Source organism: Takifugu flavidus, chromosome 4 (genome assembly GCF_003711565.1).
Source record: "Takifugu flavidus isolate HTHZ2018 chromosome 4, ASM371156v2, whole genome shotgun sequence".
In the NCBI taxonomy this organism is placed as follows: domain Eukaryota; kingdom Metazoa; phylum Chordata; class Actinopteri; order Tetraodontiformes; family Tetraodontidae; genus Takifugu; species Takifugu flavidus.
Window position 1 is genome coordinate 7,381,932 of NC_079523.1, and position 21,578 is coordinate 7,403,509.

At 46.2% G+C, this 21,578-nt stretch overlaps 1 protein-coding gene across 4 annotated transcripts in view; it reads left to right on the forward strand.

Annotated features, from left to right (window-relative positions):
* tox2 (TOX high mobility group box family member 2) overlaps positions 1-17,507 on the forward strand; it is a 74,181-nt gene extending 56,674 nt beyond the window's left edge. For 2 of the 4 annotated variants that reach the window (XM_057029724.1, XM_057029723.1), the window contains 6 exons: positions 5,578-5,838; positions 6,773-7,003; positions 11,458-11,538; positions 13,985-14,380; positions 14,497-14,645; positions 15,573-17,507. In XM_057029724.1, the coding sequence (XP_056885704.1) occupies positions 5,578-5,838; positions 6,773-7,003; positions 11,458-11,538; positions 13,985-14,380; positions 14,497-14,645; positions 15,573-15,615 (1,161 nt within the window). In that variant the 3' untranslated portion in view covers positions 15,616-17,507. The remainder of the gene's footprint in view (positions 1-5,577; positions 5,839-6,772; positions 7,004-11,457; positions 11,539-13,984; positions 14,381-14,496; positions 14,646-15,572) is intronic. The other 2 variants (XM_057029725.1, XM_057029726.1) reach the window with 2 other exon arrangements.
* The last annotated feature ends 4,071 nt before the right edge of the window (positions 17,508-21,578 follow it).

The following is a 21,578-nucleotide window of genomic DNA, read 5'->3' on the forward strand; positions in this document are numbered from 1 at the left end:
TCTTTGTGAGGTGAGCTCAGAGACACACCCGGGCTGAGAGCAGGGGGAGACAAAAAAAAGGTGGCGGGGGGGTAGAGAGCGAAGAGAAGAAGAGAACACAGAAGAAAGGCAGAGAAACAGGCGCGAGATGAGGTGGAGGGGGAAATAAAAGCAGAGGAGTTTCTGACATTAGCAGTAATGAGGAACACGGAGGACGATGCCGAGGGGGACATCATGACATTACTGACTGCAGATCAGCTTTTTACTGCCACTGTGTCACCCTGAGAGGGGTTCGGGGTGGGACCCAACTCTTGGAAAACCCAAGGTCAATCACCGTGTCTTTATTGAAACGACCTCAGCTGACAGTAACTCTGCAAATCCCACTCCCACCGCCGTCCCTTCCTGTCCTGCTGCGGTATTGAAAGGGCCGAATCCCCAATTGTTGTTTTCGCGGCAACGTTTCGGCGCCGCCTGGAACATCCCTGGAATAAATCGCTAAAGTTTTGGAATAACTTCTTCCTTCTGCCAGATTAATGACTTGATCCCTGATCAGCCCAACGACTTGGAAACTTTAAATAACAAAAAGAGTCCTTATGATTAGACACTGAACGCAACCTCGCGCTGTCATGTTTGGCACCACCGAGCGGCTGCCAAACGCTGGCATGAGGTCGGCGTAGCTGAATGCAGTTGGCTGCTGTACACCCGGGTCACAGCTACCGTCTAATCAAAGTCTCCGTATCAAAAGTAGTTTTGAAACCCAAGATTGGTCGATTTTCCCCTTTATTGAACGTCTCCGCCTGTTTTTGCCTTTATTCTTAAGTACAATATGATTAATAATTCTGCACTCCGATAGATTGTTTCGGTGCAGGTGACCCTCCGGAGGCGTGCGGGAGCTCTGTAATCCAAAAAGACCTGGATAAAGAGGGAAGGAGGGGAGAGAGGGCGGCGTGAAGGGTCTCTGTGGGAAAGAGAGTTGTTAGTGCTCTGCCCTGAGGGTGAATGAGAAGTAGCTTTGAGCGCTGCGAGGCCCAGGGCTGCCTCCCCACCTAAAGGCGTGTTTACCGCCGCGTCGCTCCGCCGCTGTGCTTTTGAAGGATCAGTCTCCAACGCGCCTCTAATTAAAGCTGTCATGGCTGGTTGCCTGCAGGGATAATGTTCTATTATTATAGTCATTTGTTTCAATTAAACGCTGGGTGATTTTACAATAGCAGCCGTGAACCTGCGCGAGTGAGTCATCACTCTAAACAAGATGGCTCCAGTCAAGCAGAGGGAAGAGGAGGGGAAAGTCTCAGGACTCACAGGAGCATTGATCACTGTGTGTTTTAGCAGGGCGGGAAGGGACCGGGGGGGGCAGAGAGACAGCCTGTTAGCGCTGACTGATGCAGCGCTGCACTAGATGTCCCTTTAAAAGAGATCAAAGGAAACAGCTAAGCGCTATCGGGCAATATCGTTATGTCTGCCGCTATTCTGCCACTGTGAACGGCAGATTTTCAACCATTTCCGATGCTAACTTTAGCCACCAGGTGGCGTTTTATCGCAGTGATTCATTGTCCGGCCTACACTTAACAAAATGCAGAATTAGTTCCAGGTATTTCAAAGAGTTTCAGGCTTCCCTTGCAATCCGCTGCGATTCTAACAGCGGCGTGAAAGTAGGAATGTCAGGAAGCCATTCCGAGGAGCGATTCAAAACGCAGGACGATTTTCTGCGTTCCACTTGGCGAGTGTGTCAGTTTTTCAGATAGGGTTGTGTAACGCTTAAAAAAAAAGAATTGTTGCCTTAATCCGACTATAAATGAAACTGAAGTGCATGTTAACACGTTAGCTCGGAACAAAAACATCCAAGAAAGCTGGTCGCAGAGGAAGAATTGCGCGCACGTCATCTGCACGACTGGTAATTTGAATATTACATAGGAGATGAACAAAGCATTTTACATTTATCCATCTTCCTGTTGTTCCAAATGACAATAATACAGCTAAGAAACGCTTAAAGGTGCAGTGAGACACAAAGGAGACACAGATAGAGTCATCAGGACAGAGGTTGCCTCTGTTCTCCTCCTCCTGCGGTGGTATACAGGCCTCTTTTCCTCCCCTCTCTCATCTCTGGGCTGCTGGTCAGATCCCCTTAGCTAAATCAAACATTGCAGGCAATTGGAGCAGCCGTGAAACCATTTCAAACGTAGGGTCAGCAGGAGCGGCCCAACAATGGATTGGTGGTATTCCATCTCGAACCCAATGTGCTTCCCATAATTGGAAAGCCTTTGTCATTTGACTCCCATTTGACTATGATGTACAAGTTGTGACTCCAAACAGGACAGGCGTAATGGCGTCAGAGGGGCACGCTCACATCCAGTTTCCTGGCTTTACATCACAGTTTAGGTCTGCTGCTCGTCGGCAGGAGGCAATATCTTCCCCCCCCCGCTAACTTTGGGGGTGGGTAAGCGAGTGGGGGTGGGGGGGCTCGTGTGCTCGTTCTCCGCTACTGTGTCCTCTTCCCGTGTCTCTGCCGTTTACGACCGGCTCTGATCCCCCGAGGCGCCGCAGCAAACAACCAAATTGCCCGAGGGTTATGAGCACAGCAACAATACCCGCGAGAGAACCGGCGCCAAATTCATAAATAATATCAACATGTGAAATTTGGGCCGGTGTGTTCCCGCAGTCGCTCGTAATTGGTGGCTTTGCCTTGAAATATTTTTTAAATAGGTTTGATTGTGTTCCGGGGGTAAGCTGCTTGAGGGAGTGAAACGCGCTGAGTTGCAAGCGTTTTCCACAAACAAGTGTCAGCTTTTACGTTTCATCCTGCCTCACGGATCAAGTCATGCAGCCGGGGAGAAGAAAGCTCCCCCCACCGCCGTCTGCGAGGGGAGTCGGTGTGTGTTACATGCTAAAGGCAGAGAGCAGTGACCAATCAAATGCTGTGTTGCTCGCCGTGCACTTCCGCCCTCTTCGGGCCAGCTCTTCTGATGATATTAGGAATTAGCATACAGTACCTATGGCAACCGGCAACCTTTTGTCTGATACTTTCATAATGTTTGTGCAGCCGTCTGCGGCCTGTGTTATTTATCTCGCGGTTGATGGCGCCCGGTGATAGCGCGCAGGTGAAAACGTCGACTAAACAAAGTCCGATTATGACAGCAGGGAGTCTTTTAAGAATCGAGGGGTTGTCTGGTTAAATCAGGTGATGCAGACTTAATGATACGTGTGTTGGGAGTCTGGAGGGGCTATTTGCATCCGTCTTTTCTCATTTACCCTCAGTTAATGCTAAAATGAGAGGGGGAAAAAAGCAGATGGAGGGAGAGCCCAAGTGCCCCGGGTCAGAGGCGCTCCGCCGGCCCTGCAGGACTTCTCCCCAGGAAAATAACACTCGCTTCTCTTTTACCGGCTAAAATCTGGCTGACCTCCAGGGCTGACCTCTGTTGCTACTCTCAAGCGGGACGCCGCGCTGCCCCATGCCGCCAAACTCTTTCGCTTTCACGCCTCTCTTTCTTGTTGATATTAAACGCGCCGGCGCTCACATTAAAGGATGACAATTTTGCCTGGAGGCGGTTGCTATGGAAACGCGTCAGCCACAGCTATGATAGCCCATTCATGTTTGATTAATTGGGTTTTCAATGCTCCTTGGTATGTGAGGACCCTTCAAGTCCATTGAAAATGGGAAAATAATGGATTTTCCTCTGCTTCTCCTCTCTTCTGCCATAGTCTTGTCTCACCAGTGATTTCGCCTCAGCTATTTCCTCGTGTTTTATGAAATGCACTGATGTTTCTTACCGAATGGGGGAGGTTACCGCCTGGTTATTTGAAATGCAAACAGAATGTGTTTTGTGTGTGTGTGTGTATGTGTGTGTTTCTTTTTTTTCCGCACTGCCTTTTGTGAGCAGCTACCGCGGCGCACACAGAGTCTAAAGCCGTGTGAATATTATGCCTTTTCAAAGCAGTCCTGCTACAGAATTACTCTGTTGTGCATTTCCATTCTGGCAATCTACTGGGACCAATTATGATTAGAGAGCCAAGCCTTCATCTCTGAACCTCCACTCGTGTTTATCAAGACCTCATATGCTCGGGCCTGTTCAATTTGATCTTTTTAGCACTTCACTAATGTGTAATGTATTATTTAACTCATAAATGTTTAAAAGAGCTTACAAATGCTAGTTCATCACTTTCTGATCTGTAAATTGCCAAACATTCCCATTTGTGTCCGCATTAAAAGCATCCGCATGGATCCGTGCTTGCGTTTTGTCCCGACGAATTTCCATGAGAAGCGTTTGATGTAGGTTTTTTTTATTTTATTGAAGATCTTTCAAGACGGCTCGGAGTGGAACTTTGTGTGACGCTGTAATCACCGTGAAGTGCGTTCTGCACGCCGGGGTCATTCTCCAGCTGAGAGCACCGCTTTTGTTTCTGTTCCTCTTTGCAAAAGGTGCTATTTCGCATGGCAGTAAGTGCCAGATGTTGCTTTGTTAGCGCACAGGAGACATAATAAATCAGCAGGGGGCTGATGGAGTTGATGAGCGGCGCCATTGATGCAGCGATCGCTGCGTAAGGTGCTGAGATGTAGAATTTGACTAGTTAGAGGTGAATTTACAAAAGCAGAAACCGTCTTCCTCCAACTACAAAAGGTGGCACAATATCTCAAGGATGCTGGAGGGCCTGCACTTCCTGCAAATACAATTAAGTTGAAATGATGAATTGGGTTTTCAAAAAAAAAGAGAGAGTCCCTGTGAGAAATATCAGGATTTGCAGTGACAAAATGTAGCTTAGAGCCTTGACTTTCATGAAATGCAGTGAGAAAATAAATGTAGATATTAAAGCCCCCTCTCTGAGAGGGGGGAGGGAATCATATTTTGACTTTGTTAACATGCCTACTTTTCTGCAATTCATCAAATGGAGTCTGCAGAGTTCCAAAAGAACGGATCCAGTCAACTCCTGAGAAGGAATAAGAGACAAAATCAAATCAAAGTATTCTCATCATTATTCTCAAGTAAAGTAGTCCGACGCCGCGGTGCTGTTAATGGTTAAAGGTTATTTTTACCAGTCCTGCTTGACTGAATGATATGTGAGCACATCGGGGAAGCAGTTATCTGCTGACATCAGGCTCCCATACTGCTGTATCTCTGTGCAAATCCAGATTTTCCGCCCTTCTCAACAAGATGACAATAAACCCGAAGGCTTCCGCTCTTCCTGTGAGCTCCAAATCAGGTGTCAGAGTGAGATTTTTCTGGTCTTGTCACTTAAGAGCAACAGAGTTAGTAGGCAAACGGCTTCTGTATCGTCTGAGAGAGCTGCCGTGTTTGGTTTGAGCCGAGATTTGTGCCAGCAGTGTTTAAATGGTTGAATTTGAGCTACCAAAGATGCGCTCAAGATTAGTTTGCCCACAAATCTACAAGCGTGTAAACTGCACCTGTCCCATAAGACCAGACAGGTGAGTAAGAAAAGAGAAGTGTCTTGATCACCAGCATCAGAGAATCATTTCATGTTTTTCTCACGAAAATACTGCATCAACCAAAACCCCCTTTTTTTTGTATATTTGGCTGATTGGCGAACGCTGATCATTTGATAAAGTCGAGCAGAGTTAGTAAAGCTGGTGTTCTTCTCTCACCCCAGATGCAGGAGATGGCTTTGCACCACCACCAGCTGCAACACCATCACCATCTCCCAGACGGCTCTCATTATAACCGTAACCAAGCCCTGATAAACAGCTCGCCTCCGATACTGCCCAACCCCATGAGTGCGCTGACGCAGCTAAACCTGCAGGTCAGCCGCGGCGCGCTGCCTCATGGCTCCCCCTCGCCTCCCGGAAGTAAATCGGCCACGCCCTCCCCCTCCAGCTCCAATCAGGAAGAGGAGGCCGAGGCTCATTTAAAGGTACTGATGCGGCTGAAGGACTTCTGCTTTGACTTTTGGCTGGATGGTCCATTTGGACAACAAATGCTGCTGTGAACAATGGTGCGACGCAGATGGTAGATTTTAAGAGCAAAGAACTGAGTTCATTTGGACGACATGCTTCGCTTCTGCTTTTCTGAACAACTCTTCCCCACTGCCAGAAGCTGTCGATGCATTCGGGCAAGCTCTTAGTAGCCCCTGACCCTTAGGTTGCATCCTAGCTTGAGACATATAGACTAGAGAGAGTTAGAAATGGACTCTTGTTAGACTGCTAGCTTGTCAGAGGCCCTTCTGCGGACACTTCTTTACAACCATTTTGTGTAAAAGCTTTTTTAAAGGGGAGCATCAGGAGCATCCCACCTATCGGAGGGTTTTCTCCATTTTCTGGTCGGGAGAATGTGAGTGAGTGTATGGTACAAAATGGCACAGCCACAGTGTCTAAGATTCATGCTGTATCTGAACGCTAGTTTGCCGTACAAGAACGGAGTTCCCAACTTACAGCAAATGCACCCCCCCAGCCCCATCTGTGCCCTGCTTTTTTGCTGTGTGTGTGAATAAAAATGATTACCACCTCCTCTATCAGTAAGTAATTCCATTTGCTCTCTCCAATTCATTCTGAGAGCACATCAGAGCCTGAGCAGATACAGCAGGTGATTTAAAATTCCCTTCACCCCTACTGTGGAAAGTCAGGATTTATGATTTGCTGGAAACTGGAAAATAAAGATTTGAAAAGGTTCGATAAATTCAACCAGGAAATTCTTTTTTTTAATTTATTATTATTATTCAGACAATGTCTGGAAAACATACTGAGGAGAGGTTATTTACGGATTCAGTGCTCGACCTCCGCTGGTTGAATCAGAAATGTGATCTTTCACTTTGGTTTCTGCCGCATCATCGAGCTGCTCCCTCGTTTCAGATGACGGCTGAGAAGCGACCGTCTTCAGACATGATGAAGCCCAAGCCCAAACCCCAAAAGAAGAAGAAGAAGAAGGATCCCAACGAGCCCACCAAGCCCGTGTCGGCCTACGCCCTCTTCTTCAGAGACACCCAGGCAGCCATCAAGGGACAGAATCCCAACGCCACCTTTGGAGACGTGTCCAAGATCGTGGCGTCCATGTGGGACGGGCTGGGGGAGGAGCAAAAGCAGGTATGGCTCAATGAAAGACATATAATTATTGGTAAAATCAGTCCTCTCACAGTTGGTTCTAAAAGTTTCAGACGCAGAGAAAAATCCAAAAACGAAGCATTTAATTAACACGAGCGCGTCTTTACCGCCGAGTGGTCAGATGTGTCCGAACTGAACGCACGAGCGCCGCGCAGGTGTTTCGTGATGTGGTGAAGCTTCTATTTTATCGCTTGTATTGATCATTTTCACCTCAGTCTGAAAAGTGTCGCACAGAGACGGTACCAGAGGTTGGGGGCATCTGTTAATCCTGAGTATAATCCTACCCCGTTATTTTAACCCCCTCAGACTCGGTGTCCTCAGGTACGGAAACATACAGAAACAGCCCAAGGCTCAGTGGACTGGACGTTAGTGGTGTTCTAGTCCAGTTCTAGACGTTAGTATCTTATACAGTGGGACTCAACCAGGATCAGGATGAGGCCACAATGACTTCTGTATCAAAACAAATGTTTACATTTTCACTGCCTTCACCCCTCCCTTATAATCCAACATGGCAAAATCCTTATGTGTGGAAAAAGTAACTATTTAGTTGGAAGAGTGGGAAACAGTCACTTAGTCATTAACAGTCACCAAATACGGCGTTGTTAGCTTGATATTACCCTCGGACCAACTTGGACTGTGGGCGAGTTCACTTTTTAGGTGTGACCACTGTGGTTGTGTTGGTTCAAGACGTATTAAAGCGAGGAAGGAAACATCCGCATTATAAACGACCACAATTGAGCAATGAAACTGTGGGTAGGCAAATGTGGATGGAGGCTCTGTTCCATGCTACTGAAAAGGGACCAATAGGGGCAATACATCTAAAGCTGTGCGGCAAAGTTAAGGTGTTTCACATGGCGGAGATCTGCAGATCTGGGAACCCAGCGTGGACCACAGTGGTCTGCCGCTCTTCTTCTGACAGGTCAGAGCTGTTCGGGGGCACCAGACCGCTGGTTTTAACACTGATCGTCGTGTAATCCTGGTCAAACAGCCCTGATATGAAGCTCCGAATGACGTGAGAATAATGTATTTTGAATCCGCTGAATCAGATGAAACATTTTAATGCTGCGGAAATCTCCCCACGATCAGCAGTATTGATATTTCCTCTCCAGTGATTGTGCAGCATGATATTTCTCTTTCTCACGCGCGCCGACAGAGCAGCAGCAGCACTTCCTCTCACCACATCATTGTTTCGCTGCAGACAGTCGGCGCCATTGGACGGTGTCGTGAATGCAGAAGCCAGACAGTCAGATGATCATCTGCGTGCTCGTGTTTTAAGAATATCCACTCAGGGCCGTCAAATAAAAGCACCTGTTTGTGTGACCGAGAGCGGCCCGTTCTGCTCAGCCGCAGCCACGCTGCATAGACGGCGTCCAGCGTGTGCGAGTGTTCCTCCTCCCACCGAGCCCACGCCATTGGCTGGGCTTTGGAGGCCGTCTGTCCCTTTTATTTGCAGTTAATTTTTGCTGGGCCTCTTCACCATGAATCTTCATTTCGCCGCTGACACCCTTGAATGTGAATTCCTCATTTCCTGTCCTTTTATTTATATCTGTTGCCTGGTGATTTGATCATGCTGAGAATACGAGATTAGCAATTGCCTCGTCCTTGGGTTTTGCCTCAAGGACATCTGCTCCTGAAATGTTATTGTTTGTGCTTCTTAACCCTTCGTACGCCGGCTCCTCTGCACAGTTTGCTCTGCAGAGTCAACACTGAGCATACGGCGCGATTAAAATGTCCATTTATTGCACAGTTATGGCACATTTCTGTGATTCATGCATTTAAACACGCTTGATCAGAGGCACAATGATGCCATGGAATTAAATGCAGTAAAACAGCAGCTGGTTGAACTTACAGGAGTACGTCCACTGAATATAGGAATTTATTTTATCTTATTTATCTTATTTTATCTTAAGAAAACCTTTTCAGGAGAGTTGCAGCGCCTACGGTGGCTGCTGAGGAACAAACTGGATCTCTCCACATCTGTGTGTGGTTCAGATGTGTTCAGAATACGCGAGGGGACGTGAAAGCAAGTGGACAAACTGATTAATACCACTCCTCCATTTATAACGTTTGATTTTTGCAGCCAACCCCGGACCTTTAAGCATCGAAATATGCTCCAATGTTTATCCCCTCCCCCCCCGTCTCCGGGTTTCTTGGCGTGTTTGCAGCCGAACCTTCTATTCCATTTTTTTTTCTTTACAGTGGCTGTCAGCTCAGCTCTATAGGACAGATGAGGTATGTTGTATAATGTCACAGTCAGACCCGACGGAGCCGCGCAGGAGTACCAGAATGTAAACAGCCCCCTTCCCCTGCACGCAGCTTTGTTTGAAATAGAACGCGGCCCCTGTTTCCAATTACCTCCAGTACCTCTGCAGCGCGCCGTATAGCTGGATTTGCATAAATGCAGTGAAGGCAGCTTGTTTTAGTTTAAGAGCCATAAGAAGTTTGTAGAGTAGCATTTACGTGTGTTTGTTTTTTGTTGTTGTTTTGGCTTCTTTGCTCTGATCTACCCCCCTTCCACTCAGAATCCATCTGTTCCCGACCCCCCTCCAACATCTGTGGAACATGAACTTTATTTTTTTCTTTTCAAATTCTTATTTATTCTCATAAACAAGATATGTTTTATATATAAGAATCTTTCCCAAACGCCTGTTCAGTGCAGCTTTTTGTCATTCCTGGTTGCCACTGTTTTATGTTGGATCTATTATTGTAGTTGATGTTGTTGTTGTTATTATTATTACTATATGAACATGTTTAGACCACTACATGTTGTCTGAGATAAGAGCAAAAAGGATGAAATGAAGCTATTTCACGCTGTTGCATGAGTCTGGATCCAGATTCAGGATTGGGGTTGGTTTCCTGGTGCATTACTAACACGGGTACCTCGAAAAGATGCTCACAGATTCGCTCATTCTTCAGTTTCAAGCGAGCGGATTCCTCTTTGATCCGTATCTCGATCAAAACACACCTCTGCGCAATGTGTTAGCCCAAAGAACAACTAATATTCCAAAGGTGTGGGTGTCTCCTTCCTCATTCCTTTTCATTTTCGAGGCTGCACCGTCTCCGCCTTCCCAAACTCCCATTTCTGCCTCCCTGCCCCCCCTCACCGACCACTCCTTGAGTAGTCTGGGTAATGACTCCCTTCAGTGTCAGTGGGGTGCAGAGTTATTGTCTCCTGTAATTAACTGCTTATCAAACAAGAACATTTCATTAAGGTACAATTAAGGGGCTAATTCAGGCCGAGCACCTCTGTGTCGGGATTACGGCGGAGGCGCTCGCACTCCCCTCGCAGCTTTGTTATTTTTAATTCATACTGACCTGCAGCCTCTGACAGCTTCAATTGCTAATGAATCTACTCACTTTGGAATAATTAGACATCCTTAGGCATGGTAATTTATTTAAAAGTATGTGTCATTGCACAAATCATTAGCTGTGTTAAATTAATTAGAAAGTAAAGCTGCCGGGGGAAGTTTGGGGTTCATTAACGAGGGTCCATGACTCGATCTGTGTTTGAGTATCGAGAGGTGTCACTTTTTCTTTTCTTTCTTTTTTTTGGCTTTATATTAACAAGACAATTTCAGCTGTCGCAGGTTCTCGTCCCAGAATACCTGCACGTAGCTCGGATGGGAAATAGGGAATATTGCAAATAAGGATGAGTGAGAGGATAAACATCAGCTGTTTGAGCTGGAGATTGTATCCATCTTGGTCCGGCTTTGTTTGCTCTTCTGTGCGTGTCTGTTTGTTTGCTGACTGTGTTAGCAGCTGTCAGCCAATGTGCATTTGGCAACACATGAATGCTTAATGGTTATCTTAGCCCACCCCTTGGAGATAAGTGACCCCCCGTCCAGGGGAGCCACACACTGTCTCTTAAGGGGGGATCAGCAATTATCCAGGGCATTCACACACATGCACACGTGTGCACAATCGCATTTGTCTTCACATTGAGGTGCTCCAGAGATCTGAACCACCCCCCCCCCCACGTCGACTTGAAGGTGGACTTTTTGCACCTTGTTTTCCCGACATCAAAAAAGGCGGCGGCAGCTCGAAAGCGCCCGTGAGTGACATGTAATAGCATTAGCCTAAATTCCCTGTCTGAACGCATCGTTTGAGGTTCATTCAGGAGGCGTCAGATTTCCACTTTGCTAATGTTGTTTGGAATTCTCTCCTTCTCCTTCTTCTTCTTCTTCTTTGTCTGAATGATTTGCTGGGCTATCAGCTCTGATTACGAAACGAGACACAGGATGATGCTGAAAACCTGCGCTGGAAAAAGCTCCAGCTGCCTTCCTTGTGTTGTGTCACCTGTCCTTGTGGGCAGTGGATGCATTTGTCCGTCGTCACAAAGAACAAAAATCGCAGCAAACTTAACGCGCATCTGAGGCAGCTCCTGGCATCAACCTTGTAATCAATCCTCACTACTGTTGTTGTGTTTGCTCCTGCAGAGCTACAAGAGGAAAACGGAGGCTGCAAAGAAGGAGTACCTGAAAGCCTTGGCCGCCTACAGAGCCAGTCTGGTTTCCAAGGTAACCACCGGGGTCACATCTTTGATATACATGGGTCAGCGGCGATATAAGGGATGATAAATTAGATAGAATTCTTCTCAGTGGTTTTTCAAGGAACGTGTGTGTGTGTGTGTGGGTGGGTGTGCGTGTGCGCGCGCCTGTGTGTGGGTGTGCGTGCGTGATGTGTGTGTTCAGAGGCAGACTGTTTAAATTAGGATTTAAACACACAGTTTGCAACCTGGTGAGAAATGAGGAGTAACAGTTTGCTCTGTGTGTTTTATTCTCCCTTTACTGTCACGTTTAGATTAAAACATTTATCCTGTCCAACCTCGTTTGGATTAAAATTTCCATTTCACGGGATCAAATTAATCTCCGGTCCCCCATTTTCTTTTCTCCCTGTCTAAAATTCATCTGCACTTCGTTTCAGGGTTTGCGCGATGTTTTCATGTGACATTTGCAAAATTGTATTTGCACCGTAGCCCCGCCCCTCTCCCCTCCCCTTCCACGTCCCCCCCCCCACTCCCCACACACACACACACACACACACACACTTGTGGCCCGAAAACAAGCACCTTGATTAGGGGATGAATAGGTAATTCATCCAAACCCAAAAGACCATTCTTGTTTCCTGTCTTCAGTGCAATTAGACGCGTTCATGTCTGAGCTGTTCAGAGGCTTGATTGGTGCTATATGTCGTTAGATTTGCCCGTGAGGGGTGGGGGGGGGAGATAGACAACCCCAATTCATTGAGGATAATCGGCACAGGGGGTTGAATCACATGATCTCATGATGAGTGACTCTTTTTTCTTTTTTGTTGTAATTGCCAGTGAAGGAGTCTTTTCAAAGTGAATGGGGGGGGGGGGGGGGTCGCTCCAGAGCCCCACATCTCCAGCGTGCACCTGTTGCCTTTTTATGTTGTAAAGCTTGTTTAGGAGGAGAAATAAGCCTGGGGGGATTTTTGCCCACTAATAGTCCCCTGCATTTTTACAAATGCTTATTTGTGGGGGGAGGAATCCAAAAAATGGATCAAAACCGTCATTAAAGCTTTATTTAAGTGAAATGATAAATATTATAATAAATGAGTCTCCCAAAAGGTTAAACACCTTCGCCCAAACTGGACTAATGTGTTTTAGAATCATGCTAATTAGAGGCGCAGGCCTTCCACTGGCTCAAATTAATTATTTATGGTGCCGTGTTTTTTAATCCCTTATTGGATGTAAATAAATGATTCTGCATCTCACGTCTTCCTCGTGCGGTAGTTATGAAAATACGTCGGAAATAAAGGAGGCGTTTACTCATATTCATGAGGAGATATGTAGAGTAAAAGCAGGCTGCAAATTTGTTGCTTTTTAAGTGGTAAACACCACATTTGGTTGAAGAAAAAATGAATTGCTCATTTGCTCTTGAAAGTGTTTATTTGACTGCCCGTTGGATGGATCGCGATTTCATTTCACACTCTGCCAATGAAAACGCCACCGATCCAAGCGGCTTTCTTCCTGCCACTCCTGGTCCTCCTCCTGCTCCCGGTCCTCCTCCCGCTCCCGTCCTCCTCCCGCTCCCAGTCCTCCTCCCGCTCCCGGTCCTCCTCCCGCTCCCGTCCTCCTCCCGCTCCCGGTCCTCCTCCCCGCGCACTGTTTCGTCACTACTTCATTTTCCACTTGACACTGCAAATCTATCCGTCTCTTTTTTTCCTCCATCCCTTCATCCTCCCCCATTGATTATTGCAGGGGGGTTTGGGAGGGATGGATGTGGGCCATTACTAAACGGTGGAGGAGCAAGCATCACTCCAGCCCCTCTGACAGCTAATGAGAAACACTGGATGTATTTCATATGTGAAGTGCATGTGTGTGTGTGTGTGTGTGTGAGTGAGAGAGAGAGGATCTTTATATGAAGTACACAACAGACTGGCACACGGGCTACTATGATATTTATGTAATTAAAAGCGGGCAGTTTCTGTTTAAACCAAAAGAGACGTGCCACTTCTCAGGCTATTAATGAATTCCTGTCAATAACTGTCTTTTGTATTTGAATTTGCTGATGCCAGCTGCTACTTTTCTCTGGCTCCGCGGGCGCATTGTTGTGAAAAGGCTCCCTGGAGACGGTCTGTCACAGTCCGACGAGACAGTTTTATTATTATCTGCCGACCATCAGCTCCATCAGCTGCTGTATACATGCTCGTATCGCACTCAATCGGCCGTATTTGCATAATTAAATTGAATATTTTCTCTCTGTTTGGATGCATTAGAGGCAAAATGAAGGGGAAATTGCAACAGCGGTATTTGCCTACAAATTGCTAAACGTGGAAGATGCGAACACATGACGCGCGTCCGCGTTATTACGCAATAGCGGACGGAAAGAAATCAAACTTTTTGTTTGTTTTTTTGGGGGGGTTTTAAAAATAAAAGTGTAACCACATGAGTAAGATCAATCTGAATCTGGAGTCTCCTTCTCCTCCCGCTCCATCTAGACAAATAATGATCCTGTGGAGACAAAAAGTGCCCAAACGAGCCAGCCCTCTCCACATATGATGCCAGCCAACCCCCTGTACAGCGTGCAGCCGTCGTCACCCTACCTGAGCCCCGGGGCCTTCCCCCTCGCTGACCTGCAGAGCTACGCAGGACACGCCCCCCGCCACGCGCTGTCGCAGACACTCAGCCAATCGCAGATGCTGCCCAGCATTAGTGCCTCTCCCCCTTCCTCCTTCCAGATCAGCCCGCCGCTCCACCCTCACCAGCAGTTCTCCCTGCATCAGAGCTCGCTCCTCAACCAACCCATTGGAATGCAGCAGGTCCAGTCCCAGCCAATCACCCCTCACCAGATGGGACTGCAGGCCTCTCTTCACTCCCCACCTCCTGGGCAGCAGGTAAAACACGATCGTTCCTGAGGATGATGGGTTTTTGTAACCAGATATCACCAGTATCACCAACCAACCCGAACCACCAACCAAAGAAAATGGTCTCTTACTTTTATTTTCTTCAGGGTTTTTCCCACTTACAGTCAGAGTACCAGAAGAGCATTGGTGGTTCCCAGTCTCCTGGAGCCCCTGGTCCTGGTCCGGGCCCCGGTGTGCCTCACGGCCACGACTGGGAGAGTGAATACTGCAATCGGGAGTGTGGCAGCCACTGCAGGTCAGTGGAGACGGAGCGAGGCTGCCTTATTTGCTGCCTCCAATCTGACATTTGGAATGGAGACAGATAAATTGAGTTCACCCACGAGGACGTTTTTATTTGCCGGCCTGATGCATTTATGACGCCAAAAAAGAAAAAAAAGTAGGAATTGAAAGGGGAAAAAACACGGAATGTGATTCCAGGGTTGATTTAGGGTTTTTCAACTTTAATATGTCAAATTTCCTTGAGCCCCTGTGTGGGATTTAAACTAAAACTCTAGTTTCTATATATGGTTTGGTTGCCTCGTGCTGATGTGTTAACCTGCTTGGATTCACTGTTTAAAAGAGCACTTTTGCATGTTAGCATCAAAGCTAATATCAATAAATGATAAAATAGATCATCAGGATTGACTCTATTCTGGAACATCTCTGAAAAGACCCACAGCTTGAATGAAAAAGCTTGCGTTGGTGTTACAGTGACACTGCCTGTCTCCACGGTTCCCTTGGCAACCTGGATGGAGAAATGGCATTCATGGCAATGGTGTTTGATATGAATCTGAATACATTAATAACATATCACAGTCACCCCTGACAACATCAGGAGTTTGCAGAGCACCATGTTGCTCCTCAGGTCTTCCCACCACAGACTGGGAACCAGTCCATTCCAGTCTAGCTAAACTGGGCTGCTACACACCAGCTGCATGACGAGAGACCTCATAGCAACGCAGCTCGTCTGAGCTAAAATGCCTGCTTACATTATTCATGGAAGTAGAAAATAGAAACACTGAGTCCCCCCATGAGACGTGAACTGGAGCGAACCGAACAGAACCGAGGCACGCGCCGGAAATGGACCCAGGCCCTTTACGGATTTAGAAATGGTTCTTCTGTGCTTCCTGTCTTTGGTATATTTCCGCATGTTTACTCCTGTGTTTGTGTCTCCTCCCTGCAGTGGCAGCATGATTGGCAGGGACAAGCCACTCTACCTCACCTGAAACCGAAGAGCGCGCTCGCTCGACAGACACGCCGCCGCCGAGTCTTCTCTCAACCACCCGACCCCCCCCCCCCAACGCCCTCGGCCCTCCTCCGGTGTACACATACATGCCCCCGACATACAGCAGGAACACACACACACACACACAAACACACACATTGCCAGATGCCACCACATTTGTTCTGTCCGTGGAATTCTTCTTCTCCCGTTTTTCCTCCGTTTCTAGAACTTGTGACCAGTTTTTCAAGCGACTGCTGTCTGTACCACTTCCTGTATTAGCGGTCCTTTTGCTGTTCAAGTTTTGCCAAGCACTTATGACACCCTGGCCCGTTGTAACCCCCCCCCCCCCCCCCCCCACCAACTATCCTTGTATTTTCTATGCCCCCCTCCCCCGTCACAGGCCAGGCTGTAGAGCATCATCTCCCATCTACCATTAAAGTCCCCTCAGGGACTCCATTCAGCTTTAATTAGAATGAGATGAGAATAAAATACTCTTCATTTACCTTAACTGTTTTGTTGTTTTATTTATTTTGAGGGGTTTTGTTTTTGTTTTTTATTCCGGCTAACAAGCGTTGCACCATAGAGAACTATTAACTTCTAGTAGGTTCAGCGCAGACGTAACTCTTAATGGTAGCTTTGCTTTAAGACCTGCAGATTAATATAAGAAGTCTGGTTGGGGACAAGAAACAGTTTCTTTTTTTTCTTTTCTTTTCTTTTTTTTTATACGAAACGACCTTTTGGAGGTCCGCCGAGCTGTCACAGTGTGATTGTAAATATCACTTTTACGGGATAAAATTGGAAATTGGAAGTCCAGATAGATTTGTTTCTTCTTTAATATTACATGTGAGTCATTTTGCGTGTTCGCGCGGGCACGCGCCTGAATGCACCTCATTCGCGCTGGTGTGCGAGAGTGTTTCGGTGTTTCGGAGTCTTTCTCGTGAATTTTAACAGCCGTGTGCAGCTGGATTTCAGAGGAGTATTTCACACTCGCGTACTTGCATTAAATCTGTGCTCACTGGTGTGTTTTTCTTTCCAATAAAGTTCAATCTAAAGGCTGAATACACAATATGTGTCCCGCAGATCATTAAATGGAAAGAGCCAGGTGAGAAATGGAGAGGAAAGAGATAGAAGCAGAGAGAAAGGATGGCTTGAGATGGAATCAGAAAGGTGGAGGGGGTGGGATACGGCTGCAGAGGGCCCCGGCCCCTCCCCCGCCTGTGTCTTATTTCGACCACGATGTCGGTTTATCGCCGCCTCTCTGGAAAACGTGAACGGGGTCATCGTTCACGTCAAAGTGATTTTTTTTCCTTTTAGTTTTTTTTATTTTTATTTTGCTATTCTAAGTTTGGAGTTGGTGTTTGGTTGTGTTGATCTCATCTTTTTTTTTTTTTTTTTAATAAAAAAATCCTTTTGTGTGATGAACAGAACTGCGTTTTGCTGACAGGCACCTGTATTTATCTCTTGACTGTAGCATACTTTCGGTTTGAAATTTTAAATTGTGTACAAAAGAAGAAAAAAAAAAGATAAATCCCAACCTGCCAATTGTAGTTATTTTATTTGTAAAGCCAGTAATGATAAATATTTTAAATGGTTATCGATATAGTGTTTTGCTAGTTGCCCATCAGCCATTTCGACAGGTTTACTTATTTATGAACCCAAATTGGATCTCATTTTGCTTCATACGATGGAGGTGTATTTTTATTCCTTATTTCACTGTTTTTTTTCTGTCTGGTTTGATAAAAAATGATCATGAACGCAGCCTTTTTTGCTTGATTTGTTTTTTTTTTTACATGTTTTGTTGCTGCTCCTTCTCTTCCTTATGAGCAGCTTCAGTTTGTGTCACGATGCTTTGTTTATTTCCAACCTGCATAATAAAAGATACGTTTAAATTGACCGTGCCTCTTCAATTATCAGCGTCTCACCAGCACTAAATAAATAAACTACACCAGCACAAACATTTTACACCATTTTTGTTCTTCTTTGCACTTACAGAGGCCTCGCTCAAACCCTGCTTTTTTTTTCAAATCAGCTCAGGACTCTTGTGACATTAGCTAATTAGCTATGGGTGCGGTGCTTTTTTTGCCAGTAAACCATCAGCAAACAGGAGAGCAGATGCGAGAAGAATCTTGTGAAAGTGCTGCATCGTAGGCGTTGGGGTTTGAGATAAAGAGAGAGGACTGGAGCGAGCGCACAGGCTCAGGCAGCTGTCCAAGCGCTGATTTTACCCCACTTGCACACTTTCTGACAGAAAAGCCTGTCTCCATCCCTCAAATCATTGTTTCGTGCCTTTCCAGTCTGCGACTGGTTCCCAGAATCACTGCTGGGCCCAAAAAAACAAAGCTGCCACTTTGTGATGTGACGAGCATTATATGAAAATGACTCATACATTTTTAATGCAGTGGCAGATAAAAGAGGCTGTGCCTGTTTAGCACAATTTCTGCTTTTCTCTCCATGTAGCTGTTTTTCACACGTTGCAGCAGTACTTCATTTACTTCCCCACTTTATTTTACACGCGAGCCGTTAATACGCCCGTTTTTCTCTGTCATGCTGCAGTGACTACGTGCGGTGTCAGATGGACGCTCCTGTCACTGGCCTTAATCCCAGCCCACGTCTAGGAGTCAAAGAGAGGTCAGTGCAGACTGAAAGGCGGCAATTTAGGGTGGGAGGGTGTCTTCAAGGAAAGATAAATGCAGCAGCAGCAGCCGCCGCAATGGGTTCCAAAGAGTTCCACATCTGTCGATGGAGTTGAACGGCAACAAAATGGATGACAGCAGTAGCAAAAGGCTGCTGGATAGCTGAAGTAAAAGAGGTGTAAAGTAAAGTAAAGATGTAAAGTGAAGATGTAAAGTGAAGAAGTAACCTAAAGAAGTAACGTAAAGACGTAACGTAAAGAAGTAATGTAAAGATGTAACGTAAAGAAGTAATGTAAAGATGTAACGTAAAGAAGTAAAGTAAGGAAGTAAAGTAATGAAGTAAAGTAAAGGGGTGTATGTTACGAAATACAGAAAAGTTCCCCTTTGCAGCATTAGCTCTGCGCTGTAGCTAAATAAAACCTAGTTAAGAATTTGTGTTTCTCCTCTCAGGTTGGTCATTTTTGTTTCCTTTGGTTTGGTAGAGTTTTATTTTTGTTGGGTTAGACGCATTGTTGCAAGATTATGCAATAACTGGTCCGTACAAAAAAAGATATTTCCTGTTAAGATATTCTCTCTCTCCAGTGTTTTCTCTCTCTTTTTTTTCCTCTTACCCACCTTTATCATATCACACAGACCAGGTTTTACAGTTGCAACGTTGCTGCTGCTCTGCAACAATCAGCAGGAAATGTGGGCGGTTTTGACAAGAAATGGTTTCACTTTGTGCTCAGAATCAGTTAAAGGTTGCTTTTTTTTTCTAGCTGACTGTCTCGCACAAAGAGAACCAAATCGTCAGCGAAGGGATCACCACCCCCCAAATTTTGTGAACAATAGGTCGCCGTTGTTTCCGTCAAAAGCGTTGCAGAAGTGTTTTGTGTTTTCTAGCCACGAAAAGTTACCCAGCCGTGTTTTTGATGCAAAAGGGGGGAGATTATTTTTTTTGCTCTAAATTTTTACGCCCAGTGGAGAGGGTGAAAATAAGTGACACTTGTGGTTTAACACCATGACACAATCATGCACAGCTCCGATGTCGACTCTGACAAGCAGAGGTGCTGCCTTTGGTTGACGGTTTCAATTAGTGGTTCATTTACTGGTTCATTTTGTTTTGTTCTGTTTTGTTTTGTTCGTTTTTCAACCTGAAATGTGTTTGCATTTTTGAAGCGGACCCATGTCTTGAAACCGGTTCAGTGTTTTAACATCTGCAACGCTCCTGAGATTCATTGTGAAACGCCAGATAATGACGCTGACTTTCTCTGTATGACTGGATCAAACCATGTGCAGAATATTGTCACAATATCAATTTAGCTACTGTAGAAAGCAGACGAATGACAACAAACAAACAGACTAATACAAAACCCAGAAGCCAGAACCCAGAGCTCAAGGCAGGGGTCGCCAAGGTTCCCCTTTCAGATCACCAGGAAACCGCTGCAGTCCTTCGGCAAATGAGCTCTTTAGCTAGCTTAACGAGCAAGGCTGCTCTTCTCTTTGTTGAGCAGCCTATTAGCTGGTGGAGCTCAACATGTAATGGCAGCAACTCTTTCTGACAAATAATATGTATGGAGTAAAATCTTAGAACGCATCCAGAACACAACACCAATCAATAACTTCAGATTTCTGATCAGAGAGGCCGTGGTGGCGTTTCTTCGCCTCGCCGCTGTCGGAATGCTGATGAGTCAGACTGAGAACTCCGATTCGCAACGCGTGCATTTGTCTCTCCCTCTCGGTAACGTGCGAAGGTGAAATCTTGTCATGCCATGAGGTCAGCCTCATCCAGTCATTCCAAGCTATTTATCGAGCAACTGCTGCTCGCCGTATGAGCCGCGTCGCCCACCTTGTCCTGCGATAATTACACGGTGGAGATGGTGACTGAGGGCAAGGCCGCGCATTAGTCAGTGCACCGGGGTTCCAGTCCAGATGTTCTGGATTAAAGTCGTCCTGGAAAAATGCTATAGCTTGTCAGGAAGTGAGGTTTTAGGTTCTGCCGTGATTCTTGCGAATGAGATTTAAACACAGCACGCCGTCCCGCCAGTCGGCTGGTGTCTTCATACAGTCGACGCCAGATTATCAGATTATGTGGCAGGAGCAACATTGTTCTACTGTTCTAACGGAGAACCTGTCAGAGGGGCACACAACCGTGAGAGCCCTGGACCAGCAATCCACATGGTCAGCGGCTGGGAAGTGGGAGGCAACGGACCTGACCTACGAGATGTTTGGGGAAACCATCCCACAGACACAGGGATTATACAACTCAGCTCCGTGGTAACTGGGGATCGAACCCACAACCTTCTAGCCGTGAGGCATAAAGCACTAACATGGGATCCCAATGTTATGTGAAACTATGGGACAATGAAGACAACTGTGCTAATGTCTCTGCAGCATCTCTGTTTGTTTGCGTTCTCTCTTCCCCTCAGCTCGGTCTGTACGAGCCATCGCCGTGTTTTTATGTCTGTGAGACAAACTTTAGCTTTTCTTCCCAGGAGACATTTATTTTTGTCAGAAGCATCTGCTTTCATTAGAATCAAATGCCACGGCAGCTTCCTCAGCTCTCCTTTTTTCCTTGTCTCTTTTAAGTAACGATTCTTTCAGTCAGTCCAAACAGTTTGCAATCAGAACCCCCAACCCGCCATTTTTTTTTAAAGTACATTACCTTTAAGGACTTGGGGGACACGGGGGAGGGGATTGAATTCTAAAATGGGATTGAACTGAAAGGATGATCCTGGGATCAATCTCGCAGGGTTCCAGGTACCCGACGATGAGGGCCTCATGGTGTCAACATGTGGATTTTACAGATAAATATTTGTTTTCCTATGAAAGAGGTTCATTTTCCCGTCTAAACCTTGCAGTGTTTAATCTTGTCAGCGAGGCCCACGAAGCGTTCGCCTGAAATAACTCAAGGCCACGGCGCTCCCCCTGAGCGTGAGGCGAGTCCAGGGATGACTCCAGGATACCGAGCTAACTTCGATGAACGGAAATTCATTTTGCTGCAGCATTTGAAGCTCCCGATGAAGGTCGGGGACACATCATCATTGTTAAATCACTCATGGTATCAAAAGATTTTCTCTATTTTTCATCAGTTTGATTTTGCTAACTTCTTCTTATTCGAGCCCCTTGGAACCCCAGTTGTCTAAAATCAGGCTAACGTGCACGTCTTTGTGAGGCGAAAACGTTTAACAAAATATTTTGGCAAGGCTGCAGTTAGCTACAGTTACTGTACGTGTTGTGACACATCGCGCTTCCTTTAGTCTGCACTGAACCAGCAATTCAGGATCCAGGAAGACATTTTATCACATCTTCTCTCAATTATGATAATAAAGGCACAACCAGTACAAGAAAA